The sequence below is a fragment of the Cupressus sempervirens genome, chromosome 6, assembly GCF_028749045.1.
Source record: "Cupressus sempervirens isolate cs-2001-9-10 chromosome 6, ASM2874904v1, whole genome shotgun sequence".
In the NCBI taxonomy this organism is placed as follows: Eukaryota; Viridiplantae; Streptophyta; class Pinopsida; order Cupressales; family Cupressaceae; genus Cupressus; species Cupressus sempervirens.
The window spans coordinates 431,221,266-431,247,176 of record NC_143123.1 but is presented as its reverse complement, the minus strand read 5'-3'; the positions used below and the strand labels follow the sequence as shown (position 1 = coordinate 431,247,176).

Below are 25,911 nucleotides of genomic sequence, written 5' to 3'. Positions count from 1 at the left end.
ATAGGTATCAAAATGTGAATAAATCAGCTATGGTATGATGGGTCAGGGTGAGGCCTCACAGTAACATGACAACTAATATGAAAACATATTATCTTAATTAAAATCAAGTAAAATTTAATTAGTAATATTTAATTACACCAACAATCACAAAGTATAAGTATTAGGTGTAATTTATGCAAGAGCATCCACTAAGGAGACAAGAAGACAATAAAAAACAACAAAAAATGTAAATGTAAGGATTTCAGATATTGAAGAATAATAGTTAGAGGGAGAAACCAAATACCGTGCAATGTAAAAAATAAAAAGCCTACTAGACATAAAGAAGGGAAGAAGAGGAGGAGCCAATTTAAAGAGAAACTGAAGAGTCTCAATATTAGTATTTTTAATGGCAATTTTTTTTTTCTAATTTGCAAATTGTTGGTGTTGGTCACATTTGTAATTTTCTAATTTTTAGTGAGATGGAGAAACCAAATACCGTGAAATGTAAAAAATAAAAAGCCTACTAGACATAAAGAAGGGAAGAAGAGGAGGAGCCAATTTAAAGAGAAACTAAAGAGTCTCAATATTAGTATTTTTTAGTGGCAATTTTTTTTTCTAATTTGCAAATTGTGGTTGTTGGTCACATCTGTAAATTGGTGAATTGTTATATTAGTTGGTAACACTAGTTTTCCATGTACATTCAAAAGTTCAATGTCTTTCATTATTTTTTCACCACATTTTTTATTGGAAATGGTCACCTCACCTAACATTTTTTGCCACTAGCTTAGTAGCAATTTTTATTTCTATAAGGAGTAATATAGCCCATATTTTTTGGATGAATTCAAGAAATCACTACCTAACACAAATTACATTCACCAATATCGAAACACTATTTTTTTGGCACATTCACCAAGAACATTAAATTTCTTTATTTTTTAGGTCATGGCCATAGGACAAAAATCACCTCCCACCACTAATGTACATAATTTCATTTTCATTAGTTTGTTTTAATTTCTTGTTACCCCTATCTCAATACTTTGATTTTGAACATGTGGCTAGAAAAGGAATCAATATAGTTGTAGTGTTAAAAACTTGCATTCATCATAAAATTGGGAAATATCAAAATACATTAGTTTGTGGTCACATTTTTTCTAAGTTTTGCAAGATTTATATATACCAACAAAGGCCTCCTCATAAAAAAACACATTTATCTTCAATTGAGCTACCCAATAGGTTAAAAAATAGCCATCTGGAACCTTGGAGTTGGTTAATTTGATCAACTTTTTAAGAGAGAAATTCATAAGGATTTATGTCATTGTTATTGTGTAAAATGATTGCTCAACACAACCCTAAAGGATCATTGTCACATTTTTTCATCACCATCATTAGCTTTGAATGTGTAGGTAAACCCTATTAACATCACTATTTCATTCAAGAAGATCCTAGAAGATTTGCTACCACCCTGAATCGAAGCATCTCTAAGGTACCCTTGGCATGTTTAGGTAGCAATCTTCTACGATTCGTAACTAAAAGCTTGTGAGGGATATTGATGATTTATGAGATGTTACTAGATTGTGATACCAATGTCTACAATTTCTTCTCTTTGTTCTGAGAATCAATTGTTGGAAATGTAGATGGAGTAATTGAGAGTGGGGGTGAACCAGTTACTACAAAACAAATCCACAGCTCCCTTAGATGTCTGATAAAACTATTTACTATTGTCACTTGGTAAACTTACTTAAAATGTTGCAACTTAGTAGATGCAGTGTATGTTAACTTTAACAGATCTTAAACATTCACAGTGATTACCATGCAAGCATAAAAGAAATAACATGAACACATGAGACACTAGATTTAACGTGGAAACCCAATATGGGAAAAACCACCAAGTAACTAGCTATTGATTTTCACTCTTCCGAAGTGAGCCCTATTAAGAACCAACCTAGTTAAAGGTTACAAAATACACAGTTAGGTATGACCTTGTTAGAGGATTTAATCACCTTTTTAGGAGTGGCCTTGCAAGAGGTCTTTAGAACAATTCAATAGAACTATCACCTTGTTAGAGGATTTACAACTAGCTGTTAAACCAACTCTGTTAAGAGATTTTGGAATCACTACTGCATTGGTAAGAAAGTAACAATGAAATGACCTGAATGAGATGCAACTAAATTGCTGATTACAAATCTCTGTTATGCTTCACACTAGATCCTTCCTAATCAAATATAACTTTTCTACTCCTCAAGGATATCTGATCATCCTTCAAATTCGCTCACACTTTTCTTCTCAAACAATCAATACACTTGCATACTCGCTCATACATCTAGAATCTCAACTTGATCTTTCATATATACCATTTAGATTATCAAGTCTGCTCATTTACAACTTACGATTACCAATAATCATGACCTCAGTTGGCTAGAATCAATACTTGAAACAATTTAACTTTATTTCTCGAATTAAAAAAATCCTTCATTGGCCAACCTAGCTCAGTAAACACTGATCCTGAAATGATTTCCTGTGTTGACCAACAGAAGCTTGTTTAACATTGTGAGCCTGCAAAATCCTTTGGAAACCAAGTGAACTCAGTAAACACTAACTTTTGACCAACTTTCCTTCATTAACCATGAGAGCTTGGTTAACACTACTTTCTACCACATTTTTCATCGACGCTCAAGTGAGCTTGGTGGACACTATCCATGTAGAGTAATCTCCAAGAATGATCAATAGACACAGAAAATTGCCTTGTTGACCAACTAAGCTCGGTAAGCACTGTCTACCAATTGATATGACATTTACGTAACATCAAAGAAAACACATAATTAGACAATTGTATCCAACATCAATTTCATTTGAAATGAGCACACTAATCTTGGTTGATGCCAAACCTTGTAGCGTTCCTCAGTGAATTGGTGCGCCACTGTGCAAATTTCAAATCATTTGTCATGGCATCATGTTTTCAATGTCATTAGATTTAGATGGGTGGGTGAACCCAATTGACATCATTGTTTCATCCACGGAGAGCCTAGAACTTTTGCAATCACCTTGAATTGAAGCATCCCCATGGTGTCCTAAGCATGTTTGGGTAGCGATCTTTTGAGGGTCATAACTTGGAGCTCATGAGGGCTATTGAAAAATTATAAGATGTAATAGGACTATGATATTGAGTCTACAATAACCTATCTTAGTTCTAGGAGATTCAATTTCATTTGAAATTGGCACAACGATCTCAGTTGATGCCAAATCTTGTAGTGTTCCTTAGTAAATTGGTGCACCACTGCACAACTTTTAAACTATTCATCATGGCATCATTTTTTCAGCACCATTAGCTCTAGATGGGCAGGTGAACCCTAGTGATACCACTATTTTGTACACAAAGATCCTATAACATTTATGACCACCCCTAATCGAAGCATCTCTAAGGTGCCCTAAGCACATTTGGGAAACAATCTTCCAAAGGTCATAGCTCAAATCTCATGAGGGCTATTGATGAATTATGAGATGCTATAGTACCATGATATTGATGTCTACAATAGCCTCTCTCAATTATCAAAGATTCAATTTCATTTGAAATTGGTACATCAAGTTGGATTGATGCTAAATCTTACAATGTTCCTTAGTGAATTGGTGCACGATTGCACAAATTTTGAACCATTCTTTATGGTATTATTTTATCAACATTGTTAGCTCTAACTAGGTAGGTGAACCCTAGTGACACCACTATTTCATCCACAAATATCCTAGAACATTTGTGAGCACCTTGAATCAAAGAGTCTCCAAGGTGCCCTAAGCACATTTGGGCAATGATATTTTGAGGGTTGCAACTTAGAGCTTGTAAGGGCTGTCAAAAAATTATGAGATGCTATAGGAGCATGGTATCTATGTATACAATAACCTCCATGAGTTCCAGGAGTTTCAATATTATTTTAAATTGACACATCGATCTTGATTGATGTCAAATCTTGCAATGTTCCTATGTGAATTGGAGCACCACTATGAAACTCTCAAACTATTCATCGTGAAATCATTTCATTAGTTTCATTAGCTCAAGATGGGTAGGTAAACTCTAGTGATACCACTCTTTCATTCATGGAGCGCATAAAGCATTCATGACCACCCCAAATTGAAGTGTCTCCAAGATGCCCTAAGCACGTTTGGACACCAATCTTAACTCAAAGCTCGTGAGGGCTACTCAAAAATTATGAGATGCTACAAGATCATGCTATCAATGTCTACAATAACCTCTCTCATTTTTGGGAGAATAAATTTTGTTTTAAATTGACACAACGATCTCAGTTGATGCCGAATCTTATAGTTTTCCTTAGTGAATTGGTGCAACACTGCACAGCTTTTAAACTATTCATCATGGAATTATTTTGATGGCACTGTTAGCTTTGGATGGGTGAGTAAACTTTATTTATACCATTGTTTCATCCGTGGAGATCCTAGAACATTCATGACCACTCCAAACCAAAGTGTCTCCAAGGTGCACTAAGTACGTTTCAAAGGCAATCTTCCAAGGGTCATAATGTGGAGCTCACGAGGGCTATCTATGAATTTTCAAATGTTATGGGACCATGATATTGATGTCTACAATTATCTTTTCTAGTTTTGGGAGAGTCAATTTTGTTTAAAATTGGCACATTGATCTTGTTTGATGTCAAATCTTGTAGTGTTCCTTTGTGAATTGGTGCACCACTATGCAAATTTTGAACCATTCATCATGGCATCATTTTGTTAGTGTCATTAGATCTTGATGGGAGATTAAACCCTAGTGACATCAAATTTTCATCCATTCAGAGCCTCAAATGTTTGCGACCACCTCGAACTGAAGCATCTCTAGCACTAAGCACATTTTAGAAGTGATCTTCTGAGGGTCATAACTCAGAGCTCACGGGGAATTTTGACAAAGCATTATGTTTTATAAGACTGTAATATCAATGTCTACAATTATTTCTCTTAGTTCTCAGAGAATCAATTTTTTTTTTGAAATTGGCACAACAATCTCGGTTGATGCCAAAGCTTGGAGTGTTCTACTATGAATTGGTGCACCATATGCAAATTTCAAAATATTGGTCGTGACATCATTCTATCATCGTCATTAGCTCTAGAAGGGTAGATGAACCATAGTGACACCATTGTTTCATCCACATAGAGCCTAGAATATTCATGACTACCTTGAACCAAAGCATCTGCAAGGTTCCCTAAGCATGGTTAGACAATGATCTTCTAAGGTTTGTAACTTAGAACTCATGAGGAATATCAAAAAATTATGATATAGATGATGATGTCGATGTCTACAATAAGCTCTCTCATTTGTGGGAGATTCAATTTTGTTCAAAATTGGCACAACAATATCGATTGATGCCAAATCTTGTAGTGTTCCTCAATGAATTGGTGTACCACTGCACAACTTTCAAATTGTTCGTCATGGCATTATTTTGTCAACATTATTAGCTCTAGATAGGTAGGTGAACCCTAGTGACACTATTATTTCATCCATGGAAATCCTAAAATGTTCATGACCACTTGAACCAAAGCGTCTCCAAGGTGCACTAAGCACATTTTGGAAGCGATCTTTTGAGGGTCATAACTCAAAGCTCTTGAGGGCTATTGCTGAAATTTTAGATGCTAAAGGCATGTGATATCAATGTCTACAATTACCTCTCTCTATTTTTAGAGGATCTCTATTTGGAGAGGATCAATTTCACTTTAAATTAGCATAATGATCTTGCTTAATGCTAAATCTTGCAATTTTCCTTAGTGAATTGGTGCACCATTGCACAAGTTTGAACTATTTTTTGTGCCATCAATTTGTTAGCACCATTAGCTTTGGATGGGTGGGTGAACCCTAGTGACACCACTGGTTTGACAAAAAGCCCTTGTTTTTTTGGTTCATTATGTTCGTGGTCAGTTGGATGTTGAGAAATTTTAAGGGTTTGTCTTGGCTTCTAGCTATTTTTTCTTTAGGGTGGATTTTGGTTTATGGGTTACTTAAATATTTTGAGGAGTTTAGTTCCTTTCTCTTATTATGCTATTGATTTCATACACCATGAACAAGATTCTAATGAATAATCTTAGATTGAACAAGATTAGAATAAATAGGATTTCATAAGCCATGTATAAGATTATAATCTACAAGATTCAAATTAATAAGATTCCAAAGAACATGGTTAAAATAAACAATATTCCATATACCATACAAATACACAAGCATAACAATTCACAATAATGTAATATATCAAAATATATAATTACAAATATGATGCAAATGTATGTCAAAATGTACATCCATATACAAAATATGGTGCATGCCATCAAAATATGTCTATGAAATCAAAGTTTATATAAAATTTAGCATATGCCATCTCAAAATGAGCCCTGAGGGATCCCTACAAAACTACTACATCCTAGGTTGTTGAAGGATCGTTAAAATGTAGCCTCTTTGATGCACTCTCTGAACTCACTTTTATGAACACAAAAGAGAAAATCTAAGTTTGACAAGTTAATTTAAATTATTTTTACATATCAAATATAAACTTAATCAAATGCATATTCATTAATAATGAAGGCAACTTCATTTACCTCTCTCCATGCCTCCACCTGTCAGGAGACCTTGCATATGTCCTCAACAAAGAAGAAACCTTTCTACCTCATACCTAAACATGTTTGTATGGTTGTCATATTGTTCTACTACATAACCTATAACATTATTAATGATAAAATAATAAATTAATAAGATAATTAAGAATTATAAATATAATTTACCTCAGGTGATCTGTCATGGGAAAATGTAAATCAATACTTCACAATCGAAACTATGCTTGCACAGTTTTATCATACCTTTCTTGTATACAATATAATATAGTTTTTATAATGAGAGGAGAACTTCTTATATAGAAAAATAAGTGGGATAAAGGAGGAAAAAGTGGGAGCAACTAAACCACTTTGACCTAGTCAAACTAGGTAAGAAGAATTATTGGATTACATATCATGAGGACATGCAATCAAACCACATGCAATTGGATTGCATGCAATTCATCTTCTGCAACTACAACAATATGAAGTAAAAGTTGAAACTATTGAATCAATCTTGTGGATTGTCAATTAAAGCCTTTGTACTCTGTGAAAAATACATGGATCATAGCCAAATTAGATGTCACTGTATTCTAAGCTATTGCACTCTCTTTGATGAATTACCATTTGATATTTAAAATCTTGATGTAATCAATCTTTTCCTCATTCTATAGTTGTGAATTCTTCTTTATCAATTTTGTACATTCTGGAGTTATTGACACTTTGAAAAATATTTTCAATGATGTCTAGATGTAAACCTGGAACAACTCTCCCATCAACATCTTCAAATGATTCTTCTCTCTATTTTTTTAACAAATCAAAGTGCTTTGGTGCATTCCTTCACAAACCTAGGTTCTAGGCCAACCACTAGGAAAGTGGAGACCAAATAAATTATTACATCTTGAGAATCAAAGCACGTCTTCTTGACAGTATGTCTATGTTTTTTGAAGAATTTCTGACATATCTTGAAGAGTGTGTCACAACATGAAGATAAAAACATCTTCCAATAAGATTAGATCCATGAATATTTTGGGATTTAAGTTATATTGATGAATCAATGAGGGATGGGTGTTCAAAGTATGGATTAAATTTCTTTGTTGTATTTTTTGGGTAGATTGTGTTACATTTTGTTTTAATGTATTGTGGAAAACTACAAAGAATTATAATGGATTGTGTAAAACTACTATCTAAAATATGGATTAGATACTTATTAAACACTTTGGAAGGCTGGAAATGTTTAGAACAACTTTTATTTTGGGCAAAAATTGTCAAAATCAGGTTTAAGATGGTGGACTACATGTGGGAAAAATGAGGCTTTTTCTTTAAGTGACCAAGAATGCAAGTTGGAAGCATATGGATATGTACAAAATGAGAGTTTTGACATTTTAAAATGTGAGTTTTCACCCAAATTGAGTTCTCTAGATTTCATTATATGTGGTGAAAACTTCTTATTTTAGATTGTCTAAAATGTGCAATTGGGTGTGGAGAGTACAATTTACAAGTATGTGAAAGTGGAAAATTAGTGAGTTTGGAAAATGGATGAAGTGCAAAAGATGGAAATATGGAAATGTACTTGGATTCTAGGGTGAAAAACTTCGATGTTTCTAAAAAAACTACAAAACAAGCAACAAACAAGAAAGAGAAGCTAAAAACAAAACAAAAACTTGTCTCTTGCTTTTCACTTAAACTTCAAAACATATCTTTACATACAATATTGTTTCTCGAGTTGGAAGACTTACATTTTCAACAAGAAGAAGATTTTAAATTTATATAAAAACAAAATCCAAAAAACTGGTGCTTACTTTGAACAAATAGACAAAAAAAGCTAAATAATGTAATATTTTAGCAAAACAAGTAAGAAATACAATCAAATTTGAATCCTTTTACTTACTTGGAGCTCAATGATCCAAAAATAGAGGACATATAAGTTTTAATGAACAAGTCTCATCCAAAATTGGGTTCTCCAAGTACAAATGCATGCAACAACCAAGAGTTTTTGAAAAATTCAAAATTTCCATGGGAATCATGGTCTCCAAGGTCAAATGCATGTACATGAAAGAGAAAGATATTGTACTATTCTTCCTTCAAACTTTTTTGGTGCAAATTAGACTTAGAAGGCCCAATAACATAGGTGTTTTTGTTGTAGATGCCAAAATATGGTCTTAAAGTCATTTACATGCAAAACATTTTTGGAAAATGCATGTATTTGGGAATTTTCGGTGAATAATGTGCCCTAGAAATGCATTTTCATGAGGCATTTTTGCATGTATTGGCGAAAAATGTGGGCTCTAGATGCATTTACATGCATTCAAAAGTCAAAATGCCTCCTTGAGATGCAAACACGTGTTAAAAATGCATGCATTTGTGACTTTTAGTGCAAATCACACTCTAGGGATGTCATTACATGTAAGATTTTGTTAGAATGTTTAGAATAACTGAGAAGGGGGTGGGGGTGAATTAGTTACTCAAGGTCTATTAGTACCAATTAAACAATCAAACATTTTTTTGTTATGCATATCCAGCTGCTCGGTCTTTATTGTAGTTTGAATAATGATATTAACTAGTAGTTCACTATCCTAATATAGAAGACTTGTAGAATATAAACATTTGAAATGTAAAACACCATAAAACATTCAACACAAGTTTAACACTAAGACTTAATGTGGAAACCCAATTTTGGAAAAAACCACCAGCAACATGTGACCACTTTTTCACTCTTCTATAGTGAGCCATGTTTTTGATTAGGAAAACAGGTTTTACAGGGATCCTGAAACCCAAAGTTTTACAGCATAAAACAAATTAAAGCATAAAAGATAGAAAAAAAGTTGCCTCAAAAGGCCAGAAACAAAAAGGCCCGAAGCTTGGGAAACAAAGGCTAGGAACAGAGCTTGCCGGGCAGACTAGTGTCCTTTCTTCTCCATTGCCTGCAGGGTTTTTGCAGCATCACTTTCCTTCTAGTTGGCCTCTTCCTCTTGGATCATGGGGGGGAAATGCATCTGGTCCTCCTGACTTTCCTGGATTCCAGTCTCTTTCTGAGGATCCTCCTGGCTGGTTCCATGCTCTGTACTCTGCTCCACGTTCCCCACAAGACCGACATTGGTCAGATAGTCCCCCAGATTAACAATGTTTTCATTCAAGGTATGGAGGGTATCCACAATCTGTTTAGTCACAACCTGGTGGATGGAATCTAGCCTTTGGACCTTCTGCTCGAGCTAGGTGATTCTGTCCTCCTGATTGTCTCTGGGGTCCTAGCTTCTGTCTTTTTCCTGGCTGCCCACCTGGTCTTTACTGCCTCTGGCCTCATGATCCTTGACTTCCCCCCTGTTGTTGGTCTGGTTGGACCTGTCCTTCAGAGTCTCAATTTCCTGAAAAAGCCACTTAATGGAGTGGAAATTGTCAATCAGGTTGTTCTTTGCATTGTTGAGAAAGTTGAGTCTATAGTGAGCCATGTTAGGATCCAACCCTGTTAAAGATTACAATACACATTGTTAAATGTGACTTGGTTAAAGGATTTAATCACCCTGTTAGGAGTGGCCTTGTCAGAGGACTTTAGAACATTCCATTAGAATGTCACCCGGTTAAAGGATTTACACAGACTATTAAATCCTTAATGATTGTTAGGTCAACCTTGATTAAAAGGATTTCATTGCAAACTATTTACAATGATTAGAAAGAAAATAGTAGGGTTTGATCTATATGATCACAACTCACTTTGCAATTTCATATCTTAGTTTAGTTCATGTGTTGATTCCTTGATAAGCCTTCCTTCTCACCTCTGTCCTTGATTTTCTTGGCAATCCTTCAAGAAATCACCATTCTCTTCACATCAAACTTAAGCCTTCTTTTTAGATTTTCTTATCAACCTCATCAAATTTGTTCCATCTCACTATAAATTATTCTCATGCACTTACAATCCTTGCACTTGGATATTCTTGATCACTCCTTGATCATCCTCTACAAATAACTTCACAGTTATGACTGTATCTCTTCCATACGCATCCACTCCCACACACACTCTCTCTCTTCACTAGATTTTTCACATTTACCTCCTTAAAAAGACAATTTTGGTCCTTTGTCATTTCTCATAATCACAATAGATCTTAGGGTTTTCAATATGATCCAACAGATTCATTGTATCTATTCATCTCCTTCTCTTCTAGAAACTTCTCATGTAATCTATTCATTAAGCATCTTACTTACTCCTCTCCTTGAATTAAATGCTTCAATGTGTCAATCCTTATCTTCAACACACTTTCCATATCCCAAGAAATCAACTAATTTGGTTGGAAATCACGATTTCTGATATGCATTCAAAATATTGTCACTTGGTCATCACTTGGGTCTAACACTCGATGATCACTAGATCACTTAGTATCACTTGGTTTCTTTCTCGACACTTACACTATTTTCTGAATTGATCTTGATGCTCGATCAATACTAAGTTTCATTCAACTTGTATTGGCACTCGGCTTGCTCTGTTTTGGTGCTTGATTGACACTAGCATGCCTCAACATGAACTTCAAGCTCCTTAATCTTTTGCCATATTCCTTGGTCAAGATTATGCAATTTGTCAGTCTCTTCTCATGTCTTCATAATGTAAACAATTAAATTATCTTGTCAACCTTTCCTCTATGTGCTTTTGTTATGTGCAACTTATGAAATCCTCTTCACCAATCAAATAGATATGACATTTAGATTAGATAGCAACATGTCTCATCAAGAGATTCAACATCAATGACAACATAACAATTATTTTAATTGTAGTTTCCAACGATCTTCCTCTTTGGCATTGATGACAACACCTCAAATGTTTTATTTTATAAATACAATCTCCCTCTTTGTTACCATGCAATCCAAAAGATTTTACTTCCACACGTAACCAATATCCTTTGTTTCATTTTGATTCTCATCCATGTAATCTTGTAAAAACTCCCTCTAAGTTCTGAGTTCAGACTCCCTTTGTCATAGATATTTCTACCAGTCTACGTCTGTAAATTCTCCCTCTTACATCTTGTATATAATCTCTTTTATACCTCTCTCCCTCTTTATGTATATTCTTCCTCATCTATCTTGTATACATACTCTCCCTCTATGAAAACAATGCCAAAGACACTATCTCTCTTGGCTTCATTTTCTTTATACATCTTGATTATGTAGATAATTACATGTAATAGATGAATTATTCATCTATCATATGTATATGACTGATATGTTATATTCTTTACTTTACTTGAATACCTTAGAAACCTCCTAAAGTAGAACTATTTGGATAAACATGTAAGGTATTCTAATGAGCACATTTGCTACATAGTACCATCTTTCCTTAAGTTACTTTGCTTAGGGGAATCACCCCTAGTTTACCTCTAAGATATTCATGAGCATCTTTAGGTAACACTTTAGTGAATATGTTAGCAATTTGTTCTTTGGTGTCTACATATTCTAACTTTACTTATTTGTCTTGAACTAGTTCTCTCAAGTAATGATACTTGATAGCAATGTGCTTTGTTTTTGTGTGCATCACATGATTCGTTGATATGTTGATAGCACTTGTGTTATCACAATAGATAACCATTGGATCTATAATTTCTTCCTTCATTCCTTTCAATAATTTCCTGATCCACATGATGTTTGAACAATTCACTACAACTGCCACATACTCAGCTTCAACTGTTGATTGGGAAATACAATTATGTTTCTTGCTTGTCCATGACACCAATCTCTTTCCCAGAAAGAATGCACATCCACTAGTGCTTTTTCTATCATCAATATTTCCTACCCAATCATAGTTAGTGAATGCCTTTAGTTCAAATCTATCACTCTTATTGTAATACAATCCATAGTCTTATGTACCTTTTAGATATCTCAATATCCTTTTAACTGCCATCATATGGTTCTCCTTGGGATTCGCTAAAAATCTGGCAACTATCCCAACAACGAATGCAATATCATGTCTACTATGAACAACACATTGTAGTTTTCCAATCATTGATTTGTACAGTGTTTGGTTCACATCAGTAGATTCATTATTTTTGGATATATAACTTATTACTTGTAGACATTGGTGTACTTACTGGTCTTGATTCTTCCATTCCAAAAGTTTTATGTATTTCCTTGATAGATTTGGACTGAGTAATAGAAATACCAAACTTCATTTAATATACTTGAAAACTAGCAAAGAATTTGATTTCACCAAATATTGACATTTCAAATTCCTTCTTCATTTCATCAGAAAATGATTTGCATAATGCTTCTTTTCCTCCAAATATAATGTCATCGACAAAAAATTTAAGATAGCAATACCTCATTGTTCTAATTACCAATCTTCAAGTATAGATTAATGTTATCATTTGTACTTTCAAAACCAATCTTCACCAAGTAATTGTGCAGTCTTTCATACCATGCTCTCAGAGCTTGTTTCAATCAATATAGAGCTTTGTGCAGTTTACATACCATATTCTTCTTGTCCAAGTCCACAAATCCTTCAAGTTGTTCTATGTACACTTCTTCCTCAAGCATACCATTCAAAGATGTAGATTTGATATCTATCTGATATATCTTAAAGTTTTTGTAGGCTGAGTATGAAAGCAGAGTTCTAACTCTTTCCAATCTTGCTAGAGGAGCAAAAGTTTCTCCATAGTCAACTCCTTCGTGAGCATATCCTTTGCATATCAATCTACCTTTATTCCTTGTACCTTTACCTTTTTCATTTAGCTTATTCCTAAAAACCCACTTTGTTCTAATAAATTTTTTGTCATTTTTTCTAGGTACTAGGGTCCAAGTGTTGTTCTTCTCAATCTGTTCAATTTCTTCATTCATTGCCTAGATCTAATCTTCATTATCTAGAGCATCTTTCACTGATTTGGGCTCAAATTCACAAGTAAGCACGTATCATTTCTAGGTCTCTTCCTTTTCATAACACTAGATTCTGCATCTCCAATAATTTGTTTAGGTTTATGGTGTCTTCTTACATAATTAGCTCGCACAAGTGGTCTCCTTTATTCTTCAACAGGTTCATCTTGAAAAATAATCTCAAGCTCATTATCTCTTTCTTGTTCGGGTTCTGGTTCTAGTTTTGCATGCTCGACATTGTCTATTTGATGGTCAACATTATTTGTCTATGATTCGACATCTTCTACCTATTGCTTGACAATTGGTTGTTGCAACTTGACATTCCTTGTTTACTAGGAAACTGCAAATTTGTTTTCTTCTTTAGTAGGAGTGTTGGGAGCACCATCATCCACATATATGAATGTACTATAATCTTAAGGTTCTTTCTTACATTCAACATCATTTCTTTCTACAAATTCATCAACTTTCACATTTGTACTTTCCACAATTTTTTTAGTGTTAGAGTTTTAAACACTTATAAGTTTTACTCTTGGTGGAATATCCCAGGAATATACTTTCATCACTCTTAACATCAAGTTTTCCATTCCAATTGTCTTTAAATATGTAGCATTTTCTTCCAAAGATTTTGAAATATTTCAGATTAGGAGCATAACCATACCATAGTTCAAAAGGTGTAACATGTGTACCTTTCTTCACTTGCACTCTATTCAAGGTATAGACAACACTACTAACAAATTCTCTCCAATATTTTATGTGATACATTCTTCTCCACCATCAATGTTCTAGCACAGTCCATTGTTGATGTGTTTCTCCTTTCAATTATTCCATTTTGAGGAGGGGTCATCAGTGTTGACATTTGTCTTTTAATTCCTCTATCATTGTAGAATGTGTTGAACTCATTGAAAATGAATTCACCACCTCTGTTAGATCTTAGACACTTTAGACTCTTCCTTGTTTCTTTTTCAACTCTGGCCAAATACCACTTGAATAAATGAAAAGCATCATATTTAGCTTTGAGAAACATCACAATAATCATCCTAGAGTAATCATCGACAAATAGAATGAAATATGTATCTCCACAATATCTTTAAACACCAATAGGTCCACATAAGTCAGTATGAACCAATTCCAAAATATCATTGGATGTGTATGTTTTTCTCTTGAAACTAGACTTTTTCATTTTTCTCAATTAACATTGTTTACACATAGCATTGTCAAGCTTCTTTAGTTTTGGCAACCCTCTTACTTTCTTCATTTTACTAATGTTCACCAAATTGTCCAAATTTACACGACATAACCATTTGTGCCATAACCAAAACAAGTTACCTCTTGTTTGATCACCACTTCTAATCAACTTGCCATCAACATCATATATCTTGGCCTTTCTGTGATGGAATTCAACTCTATACCCTGATTTTTTTAATTGTGAAACACTCAACAACTTATAGTTAAGTTCTTCCACCTAGAAAACATTGTCACACTTGATTTTGTCAGTCAATTTAATAGTTCCTTTACCTTTCACAATACATGGAATATCATTACCAAATTTGACACAAAATCCCTTCTGTGGTCCAATATCCTCAAATTTATTTCTATCACTAGTCATATGACTAGAGCAACCAATATCAATTATCCATTTGTCATTTTTGTTCACATATGAAATTAAAGTAGTTTTATCATCTTCATCAGAATCTTCTTTAATAGAAACATAAATAACTTCATCATTATTAATTTCAGATTTAGGGTCAGTTTCTTCTTTAGCAATGTAATAGGATTTCTTACCCTTGTCATCCTTGTTCTTCTTGTAGTCCTGGTCATCTCTCCTTCCTTTCTCTCATCCTTGTTTTCCTTGTTAGGACATCTTGTAGCAATATGACCAACCTTGTTGCAAGAGAAATAAATTATAGGTAATTTACCTTTGTATTTACTTCTGCCTCTTCCAAATCTTTTTGCAATAAGTGCTTCCAGTTCATCATCAGAAGTATCATTGTCACTCTTCACATATTTGACTTTTCTTTTGCTGAGAACCAATTGTGACTTAAAATAAGACTCAATGGTAGCAGTTATGTAGTTATCAAAATTAGACATCTCAAAAGTAGTAAGTCTGCCAATTACACCTTCTAAAGTCAACTTGTTTCCTGGAGTGCATCCTACTTCTTATATTTTAGAAACCCTAATGGCATATACAAGAAGTAGAGTCCTCAATACCTTGCTTATAATAATTTCATCTTCAATTGTTCTATTTGCACCTTGAATAGCATTAGCAACTTCCCCAATTCTTGTGCAATACTGCACTATGTTCTCACCTTCTGTCATTCTCATTTCATCAATTTTTCCTCTCAGGCTCTATAATCTGGCTATCAATACATTGTCATCTCCTCCATATATGGTCTTTAGTTTGTCCCACATCTATTTTACACTATCACAATCTTTTATATCATCGAACTTAGCATAGCTTAAGGCAAAAGCAATCTCCCACATTGCTTGATTATGTTCTTTCTTTTCTTTTAGTTGTTGAGTAGTTAGAGGAACAATTTTTATCTTCGCATATTCATTGTCTACAAAGTTTATTGCAGCATCACCAATACTAGATATATGTAGCCTCATCAAGATTTTCCATGCAAGAAAGTTCTCCTTGTTCAACTTTGGTACCTCCATTTTGTGAGTCATGATCTTTAGCTTTGAGTTCCTTCAAACTTCTCTTTATAAGCACTAGTGCTTTGATAAATATTGTTAGAATGTTTAGAATAATTGAGAGGGTGGCGTTGGGGCGAGGGGGGGGAATGTAGGAATCAGTTACTCAAGGTCTATTAGTACCAATTGAACAATAAAACACTTTTATGTTATGCCTATCATGTTGCTCGGTCTCTACTATAGTCTGAATAACAATATTAACTAGTAGTTCATTGTCATAATATAACAAACTTGCATAATGGAAACATTTGAAATGTAAAAACCCATAAAATATTCAACACAAGTTTAACACTAGGATTTAATGTGGAAACCCAATTTTGAGAAAAACCACTTGCAACATGTCACCACTTTTTCACTCTTCTAAAGTGAGCCCTGTTAGGAGCCAACCCTATTAAATGTTACAATACACATGGTTAAATGTGACCTAGATAAAGGATTTATCACCTTGTTAGGAGTGGCCTTGTCATAGGACTTTAGAATATTCTATTAGAATATCACCTAATTAAAGGATTTACATAGACTGTTAAGTCCTTAATGACTGTTAAGTCAACCTTGATTAAAAGGATTTAAATAAAAAATGTTTACAATGATTAGAAAGAAAACAGTAGGGTTTGATCTGTATAATTACAACTCACTTTGCAATTTCAGATCTCAGTTCAGTTCATTTGTTGATTCTTTGATAAGCCTTCCTTGTCACCTCTATCCTTGATTTGCTTGGCAACCCTTCAAGCAATCACCCTTCTCTTCAAAATGAACTTAAGCCTTCTGCTTAGCTTTTCTTATTGATCTCAGTAACTTTGTTCCATCTCACTAGAAATCATTCTCATGCACATACGACCTTTGCATTTGGATATTCTCGATAACTCCTTGATCATCCTCTACAAATAACTTCACTATTTTGACTGTATCTCTTCCACATGCATCTACTCCCACACACACGTGTGCTCTCCTCACTAGAGTTTGCACATTTACCTAGATAAATAGATAATTGTGGTCCTTTGCCATTTCTCACAATCACCGTAGATCTTAGGATTTGTGATATGATCCAACTGATTCATTGTATATGTTCATCTCCTCTTCTAGAAACTTCTCATGGAATCCATTCATTAGGTATCTTACCTAATCCACTCCTTGAATTAAATGATCTAATGTGTAAATCCTTATCTTCAACACACCTTTTATATCCCAAGAAATCCACTCAGTCAGCTGGAAATCACGATTTCTCATACACATTCAAAATGTTGTCACTCGGTCATCACTTGGTTCTAACACTTGGTCATCACTGGATCACTCAGTCATCACTTAGTTTCTTGCTCGACACTTACACTGTTTACTTAGGTTGATACTTATGCTTGGTCAATATTAAGTTTCACCTAGCTTTTAGTGACGCTCGACTTGCTCTTTTCTGGCACTCGATTGACACTGGCATCCCTTGGCATGAACTTCAAGTTCCTTAATCTTATGCCATATTCCTTAGTCAAGCTTATGCAATCTATCAATATCTTCTCATGTCCTCATGATGTAAATAATTAAAATATTTTGTCAAAGTCTAATTAATCAAACACCCATTGTAGCTTCCTTTTCATAACTCAACCTTTCCTCTAGGTGCTTTTCTTACGAGCAACTTCAATCCTCTCCATCAATCAAATTGATATGACATTTAGATCAGATAACAACATGTCTCATCAATAGATTTGACATCAATGACAACATAACAATTGTTTCAATTGTAGTTTCCAACAAGATTTTAGAGAAATGCATGCTCTCAATGGCAAATCAGACTCTCGGGAGGCAAGAACATGTTTTATTTTTCCTTCCAACTCCAATGTTTTCTTCTTATGAGCAAAACCAAACTCTCCAAGGTGAAACACATGAAGCAAATGCACATGCAAAGTGGGTTTATTATGCAAATCACACTCTTGGAGGGCCTTTACATTCAATGTTTTAGTTGGAAAATATGTTTTTCATGCAAATTGGACTCTTGGAATGCAAATGCATGTTTTGAAATATGCTTTCTCATTTGCCTAAGTCAAACATTACTCTTTAAGAGCAAAATTACACTCTCCAAGTGTAATAACATGTTTTACTTTTTGCTTTACATGCAAATCACACGCCAAAAGTATGATTACAAATTTTAAAATATACTTTGACTTATCATGCATTTGGGTTGGACAAGATAAATTTCACTCTCTAAATGTATTTGCATGCTAGAAGTAAATCTCATTCTCTAGATGCATTTTCATGTGACATATTTCAAAAAAGACATGTTATTGAATTACATAACTTAAATGTTCTATTTAGCACAAGTCTAATTGATTATTGAACAAATATCACATAAAGGGGTTAAATAGAATATTAACACTATATAGTTTTCATGCTATGTGTAAATATTTTCAAAAGTAATATTTTACTTAAATATTTTAAAACAAAATATTAAAGTAAATCTCAGCATTAAATTAGACTATATAGTGCACTATAGTTACTTAAATGAAAAAGTAAGAAAGCATCTCAACATCAAAATATAACATAAAGTGCACTATATTGACTTAACTAATAAATTTAAGTCATAGAGTAACTTAATAATATAACATAAAGTGAATGTAGGTTATATTTTTTCAAAAAGTGCAACTCAACATTAGAATATAACATATATATTTTTAAATATGCAACTGAGCTTATAGAGTCCACTTTTTGGGCACTTAAATGGTCATATATTTTGACGAAAAAGTTTGATTAAGCCCTAAAATATACCAAATTAAAGAGAAAACCAAAAGCAAGTGATTGAATAAAACAAAAAGACTAAAAAAATCTATACTAACACTCAAAAATTGTAAAAAGAGACTTTGAAGGCTTCAATAATCAAGCATAGGCTAATAAAATGAAAAAATGAAAAGGACTTGATGAAAGCCTTCAGTAAAATGATTCACTATATGAATTGGGTATTATTAGTCAATCAATATTAACCAATTAAATAGTGAATTATCTTAGAGAGATGCAAAATTTAATATTGAAAAGTTTCGTATTGCTACCTCCATTTTGTAGTGACAAAATGCACGATAATAGAAGATATGAGGACAAAGTCTAGAAAGAAATTCTCATATAAAGAATCTTAAAGATCCTCAAAAGAGTCTTGGGTATCATTGACATAGTGGGAAAGGTTGATTAGCAAAAAGGTAAACAAAAGAGATGAATGGTAATAAATTATACATATGATAAGCTTGAAGGTTCATTCTAAGGTTGAAGGAGATGAAGATGACGAAGAATCGAACAAGCATCTAAATCCTATAGCCTTAATTGGTGGAGTGAGTTCCCATCTTGAAGTAGGAGCATCATCACCAATGGACACAATTCAAGAAGTATTGGAGTTAAGACCCCTACCAAAGCGAGATGTGGAAGAAAGCCCTTTTTTAAGGGCATCGCGAGTAACTTTTGAAACCTTGAGAATGATTTTAAAAGTTGTGATGTGAATATCAGGATTTAACTGTGTGATTTTGAGTCAAACTCGATGACCCATGTTTCATGAGTAGTGATTCAACATGAATCCATCTCTCATGAGAGATGGATTCATGTTGAATCACTACTCATGAAACATGGGTCATCGAGTTTGACTCAAAATCACACAGTTAAATCCTGATATTCACATCACAATTTGACTAGCTGTGGAAATCATCTCCTACTTATCGATTTTAAAAGTTATTTAGTCTATGTTGTTTGGTTTAAAATTTTCATTGTCATTATCATGACAACTGATTGTAAGTTAAGTTGGTAATCGTAATTTTGCTAAGAAATGATTAAATTATTATGCTAAACTTTAAATGATTTGGGTTATGGCTTTGATATCTGAAAATTTTCTCTAGATTGCTTAAGTTAGGATTGAGAAAAAAGGGAAAAAAAGAAATAATAATATAAACATTAAAAAAGACTAGTCTACTCAAACTAAATAAATAATAATAATAATTCATCATAGCACATATTAATAAATCTTCCCTTAGACCTCTTATAGATCATAATAAAGATATATAATTTTCCTTTTAAGAAAATAAAAAAAATTTATACTAAATATTTTATCTAATAGAGAAGGGACTATTCATAAAAATAAAAAATAAAAATTATACCAACTCAATAAATATTGACAACTTCAAAATTGACATAAAAATTATACCAACTCAATAAATATTGACAACTTCAAAATTGACATATGAATTGGACATAAACCTTTTTATCAATTGTCTTTTTTGAAAAAAAGAAAATTAATAAAAAAGAAGAAAGAATATTTTTGTACGAAACCCGCTCTTTCCCTTTATGAAATACAGTTTTGAAAATGTGCGCTGCATGAACTGTATCTCCTATGATACAAAAATAAATTCACCAAAATTTCACTATATGATCTGCATCTCGTAATCGTGTGTTTTCCCACATTTGGTAATTTTTCTGTAAACAATACTGTTTTTAGTATATTCTGTTAGCGCCCCTTTTGTGTGCTGGATAAACATTGTCTTTCCTCAAATACGAGGAAACATTCCAATGAACAAGGATAATTGAAATAAATCCCTTGTAAGGTTGCTCTATATATACTTCTCATTCTGCTGCAACCTAAACAGAGAGGTTGACTGCCAGGGTAAGAAGATTGGGGCGATTGAAGGCGATTCTCACACATCTGCGCGCACCGGGATTTATTCTCAGAGGTATCATCTTTTTCTTTAATTTTCTCTCGCCCATTTGTGTCTTATTCTTAAAATTCTGTCGCCCATTTGTGACCCATAAGAAGAGATAATTTCGGTGAAGCTACAGATAGATATCATGAGTGAAAAAGGACGGAAGGTCGCTTACATAAGCGACAAAGCCGAGCGATTGAAGGTCTTTGAAGAGCTGACAGCCGATCTCTGTCAGGAAGCATCTGAATTTTCTACTCTCTATGGTTGCAAAGTCTATCTTGAAATACAAACAGAAGTTGCTGGTGATTTTAAATTTATTTGTGATGGAGCCCATGCTTCCAATGAGCATGACAGTCAACAACAACCAGTTCAAACTGAAATTTTCTCTGTCGATGCTCAGGCCTCCATGGAAGAAGCAGAAGATTCAAATCCAGCAACTAATGACGCTCCTGTTTGTCCCAACGACAATGGCAGTCAACAAGACCCGGCTCAAAATATAAGTCCCAAGTCGCCTTGCTAGACTGATTTTTTCAAGCAGCTTGCAATAAGGGACAGACAATATATCATAATTGCATATGGTTTCTTTTACAATTTTCCCCCAAATATTGACATGTAGAAATCTCGTTTGTTTGCAGGGTTAAAAATGTGTCTATCTTTCTTTTGAATAATGTAGATATAGTTCAATTTGTGTTTCTTCGAATTTATAAAGGATCCGTGAAGCATCTTATGTTTCTTTATTTTTAAGCTCGATGCCCTTTCAATTATGTTTGTGTTTCTTTTTCTTCTTCCTGATGCCATTTGAATTCATGCATGCATTTTTTTTAAATTTAAATTCCTACAGCCATTTCTATTGATGTCACACCAAAGGGTCCTCGAATTATCTACCTTGTAATTTACAAGAAGCATAGATGTGTCACTTTCCAGTAATTTAGAAAGAATAGGTTTGCTAAGTCTCACCATTACTATGGAACACTCATGATCATTATCTGTGAGGAAATCATTATAATTTCCCTTCTTATGATAAAAATTCACAATATATTCCACAGTTGCAAAATTTTAGACTGCCCGCCCTTACACATATTTCAAACATATCTTACTTTTGATTGTTCAATGATGAAATGCGAACATACATGTGTTTGACTTTGTATACATACTGGAAAAATGCATTATATATGATTTCATACAATGCAAAATGATGACTTAGAATTATAAGATTTTCGCACACCTTGTCTGCGTATGTGTATACAGTGTTTTTTATTTTTTTGCCATCAAACTATAAATTTGTTTCATCCGTTTATTAAATGTCACTTTTTTAGGCTTATGTATGCATAACAACTTAAAGTCCTTCATCAATAGCAAACAATAGAATCAGCCAATTCATTTGTCTCGTGAGTTTTTGCACATTTATCTTCCCTTGATGATGTAGTGCCAAATGGGTTTGTCATATTTTGGAGCTCATTGAATCATCTATTAATAAAATGCTTTTGTAATCATTTTAGACATGATAATGAGCCAGTCATATGGACTTATTGCTCTTTTTTGTGTATTCTGATAAATTTTAGGCATATTACTATCTCTTTACACTTCTTCCACATGCTTCATATGCTCATTTTTATTTTAAATGTAGCCAGGAATCTCCAACAACATGCTTGTTACGTATTTAGTTTTGTTTAATACAATGCTAAATTTCTTTTTCTTGGGTTGAAAACTGGGTAGCCAACATGCCATAGCTCAAATTTCTTTTCTTGGGTTGACGACTGGGCAGCCAACATGCCATAGCTGAAGCCATCAACAAATACGGGGACGACTGGTAATTCTTTTGTAAGTAGACTTTGAGTTCACCTAATTGTGGTGAGTACTCTAAGTAAATTCTCAGTGTTGATATTTTACTTGAATCAACTTTAAACCCCACAATTTATCATATTATTTCTGAATAAAGTACACCTATCAGAGTTCTCTTATGTCAACCCAAAACCTATAATGCCATTCTTGCATAAACCCAATACCATAGTGTTGTTCTATCTTGTGATTGTATAAACCCTAAACGTCATCTTGTTGAGTATATTTGGTTGGTCTTTGTGTCTCTTTATTTTTTGATCGGTAACCGGGTAATTTTTATTAATTAGAAATGAAATACATCATTTTACATTGTAATTTCTTCAAAGTCGCCTTGCAAGAAGGCCAGACTAAACAATGACCACTTATCAACCTACCCAAAGTTCCCACCACATGCTGTTTCATGAACAAAAATTGGGATTAACCCCATAGCACTCAGGATCCAAAAAACTGCAAAACCCAATCAGCCTTAACACTTAACATTCATTACATCAAAAGCAGATTTTCGAACCAGCAGAGATAAACCAAAACACATTACATACAGGTATCTACGCAGGCCAAAAAACAACACAGAACCACCTCTTCCCTTGTGAAGTTGGGAATCCCTCCATCCTTTTTCTCACTAAGCACCTCCACTCGGCCTTTCGCACATTTGCTGCACTGCTGCAGTAATGAAATATCCACACCATACTCTGCAGTATCCTCACAATCCCTCTTTGAGCAATGAAGATCGTCAACCCTTCCACCTTCATCTGCTCCCCAAATCCGTTCCTGTGCCTCCATAATGGACTTCACCTTCTCCCACCCCTCTTCAGCCTCAGGCAAATGAACCCAGGGCAGAAGAGAGGACGACCAGATAATGAGCAGTTGAATTGGGGAATTTCCAGCACACACCATATGCCATGGGCCATTGCCCATGTCCAAGCCCTTCCCCAGAACAACACGATCAATAATATCCTCCATCCTGCTCGCCCATTGTGGCTCCAAACATGTTTGAGCAATGTGTCGCACTTATCTTTGCTTGATCCAAGCATTAACCCCATCACCAGAAATAATGAAGCCACCTCAGCATTGAAACACGACCTCCAAGCTTCATCCAAATACTCCATCCCAAACATCATTCTAATGACCTCTTTAAAATCTTCGTCCTAGATCTTAAAAACATTTCCAATCCTTCTCCCCGAAATGTAATCAGCAAAGCTAGGAATCTGTCCTTTGGTTTTGAGACATAAATTGGCTTCTAGTGTTAACAATTGCACTTCGAAATAGGGCCCCTGCTAATCCTCTGCAACCTACCCCTTATACCGCCTCAGAAATCTCCAGAAGCCAAAACTACGAAGCACATCATTCAATGTTTGATAGTGTTTAGGGAAAAAAACACGTCTCTCTGCCCAAACATATGCCAAATCTATTCCTCATACCTGCCTCCAAAAATGACATCATTAATCAACACTCGCCAAAAAGCAAGGAAATGATAAGTGTTAAGGTTGATGAGCTAAACTAAAAGTCAATCTCCCAATTAATGGATCAGAAGTCCTCAAAAAGTTCAAATTTGTCTTCTAATGATCTTGTTGTGCCAACAATAGCCAATCTATCTACTATGTTGTTCGCTTCTCTGTAGGTGTGGGTCACATGAAAATCTTAAAATTCTGCTAAAAGTATACAAACTTGTTTTATATATTTGTTCAACTGCCACATATCCAAATGTCCCTTCAAAAGACCATTTACCATAATCTGAGATTCACATTCAAGATGGATTTTTTTGATACCCAACTTGATTCCCAAGAGCACTGCCTCTACAACTGCAACTGCTTGGCACTCTACTACATTCTTTGTCCCATCTGGCAACCTTTTCGCCCCCAAAGCACTCATGTTCCCTTTCTCATCTCTTTCTATGTAGCCACACCCTGAGATCCTCGGGTTGCCCTTAGAGGCACCGTCAAGGTTGATCTTCACCCAACCTTCTTCCTGAGGACACCAAAAGCACCTATTTCACCTACAAGAAGGATCATGTAAGAACCCCAAATAGGCTCTACGCTGATCACTGCTTGTTTTCCTGGGTGTAATAAATTGTTTTTGGTTTGTTTTTGAATGTTTTAAGCTGTTTTTGGGTTTTTGAGTTGATGAAAAGAAAATACAAATATTGAAAACTAATCTACCTCAAATTATAACTCAAATCTGATTATAATGCTAATCAAATTCATTTATTCAGATGGCTCCTAATGTTTGTACAATACTTATTGCTGGAAGCATACATTAAAAACATCATCATTAATAGTTGAAAAAACCTGATTTTTGTCTCCGATACGCAACCACGCTGCTGGTTGCTTCCTCCTTGGGCAGCGCCTATCAAAAACCGCAATATTAAATCTCTGATTTTTAATTCACTGTAGCGCTGTACTGTTCACAGCACTGTAGCTGCTGTTATAACCCCTTCCAACCTGTAAACAGATTCATCCACTTTTTCCCTACTGAAACACAATATTGACTCCAGAATGAAGTCAACTCACAGGCAAAATTCAAGTGATATTTCACACCCTCAAATTGCATCAACTCTGAAGATACTACGTTCTCCACAGTCTGAATTCTTCTTAAACTTGTAGAAACCCTTGTTGCCACAACTTCAAGAAATTTCACAAGGCAAAGTTTTTAAGCAATTCTCATAACCTGCTCTTGAAGGAAGACAAGGTTTGTTTATAAGGACTCCTCAATTCCAGAATGAGTCTCCACGCTCAATGTGGGATAAAAGATATAATAATAACATAAAAAATGTTATTACATTAAAACTTAGAAAACCCCTTTTAATTTTTCCATAAGCTTGGACCCACAATTAATTGAAACGATGGCCCCTTTTATGATATCATGACCCTCACTTAAGTTATATATTATAACTTAACAATATAGGCTCAAAACCAATAATGTTAATTTTAACTAAATAAACATTAATATCTCCATTATTACTCAACATTTTTGAATGTCGTTTGGACTGGGAGCTAACATGATAGAACTGCATATGACCATACCCCTTTTCTAAAAATAGCAGGGGTCTATCTTTATAACTCCAAAACTGCTAAAAATAGCCTGACCAAGCCAAACTCAAAGGAAAACTCATCATAAACAAACTCTGGCAACCCAGAAGAGTACTCTTCTCTGGTCCTTGGAGGATCTCCACACCAAGGTGACCCTCTGTCCAATCTTATTAGCCTACGAGGGTCTTTGATAGGCTAATCACCAGCTAAAGTGATGTCTCTAGCTAGAAGGGGACATCACAGTCCGCCCTCCTTGAAATTGCTTGTCCTCAAGCAATCTCAACTCTGGATGCTGT

At 34.3% G+C, this 25,911-nt stretch overlaps 1 protein-coding gene across 2 annotated transcripts; it reads left to right on the top strand.

Moving 5' to 3' along the window:
- Positions 1-20,388: 20,388 nt before the first annotated feature.
- Positions 20,389-21,494, top strand: LOC149552888 (uncharacterized). Of its 2 annotated transcripts, none has more exons than XM_089789822.1 (3): positions 20,389-20,517; positions 20,713-20,780; positions 20,887-21,494. In XM_089789822.1, the coding sequence occupies exon 3, from the start codon at positions 20,896-20,898 to the stop codon at positions 21,268-21,270; it is 375 nt and encodes a 124-aa protein (XP_089645948.1). In that variant the 5' UTR covers positions 20,389-20,517; positions 20,713-20,780; positions 20,887-20,895; the 3' UTR covers positions 21,271-21,494. The 2 variants fall into 2 exon arrangements, with proteins under 2 accessions (XP_089645948.1, XP_089645950.1); XM_089789824.1 differs by having other exon boundaries at positions 20,881-21,494.
- Positions 21,495-25,911: the final 4,417 nt, after the last annotated feature.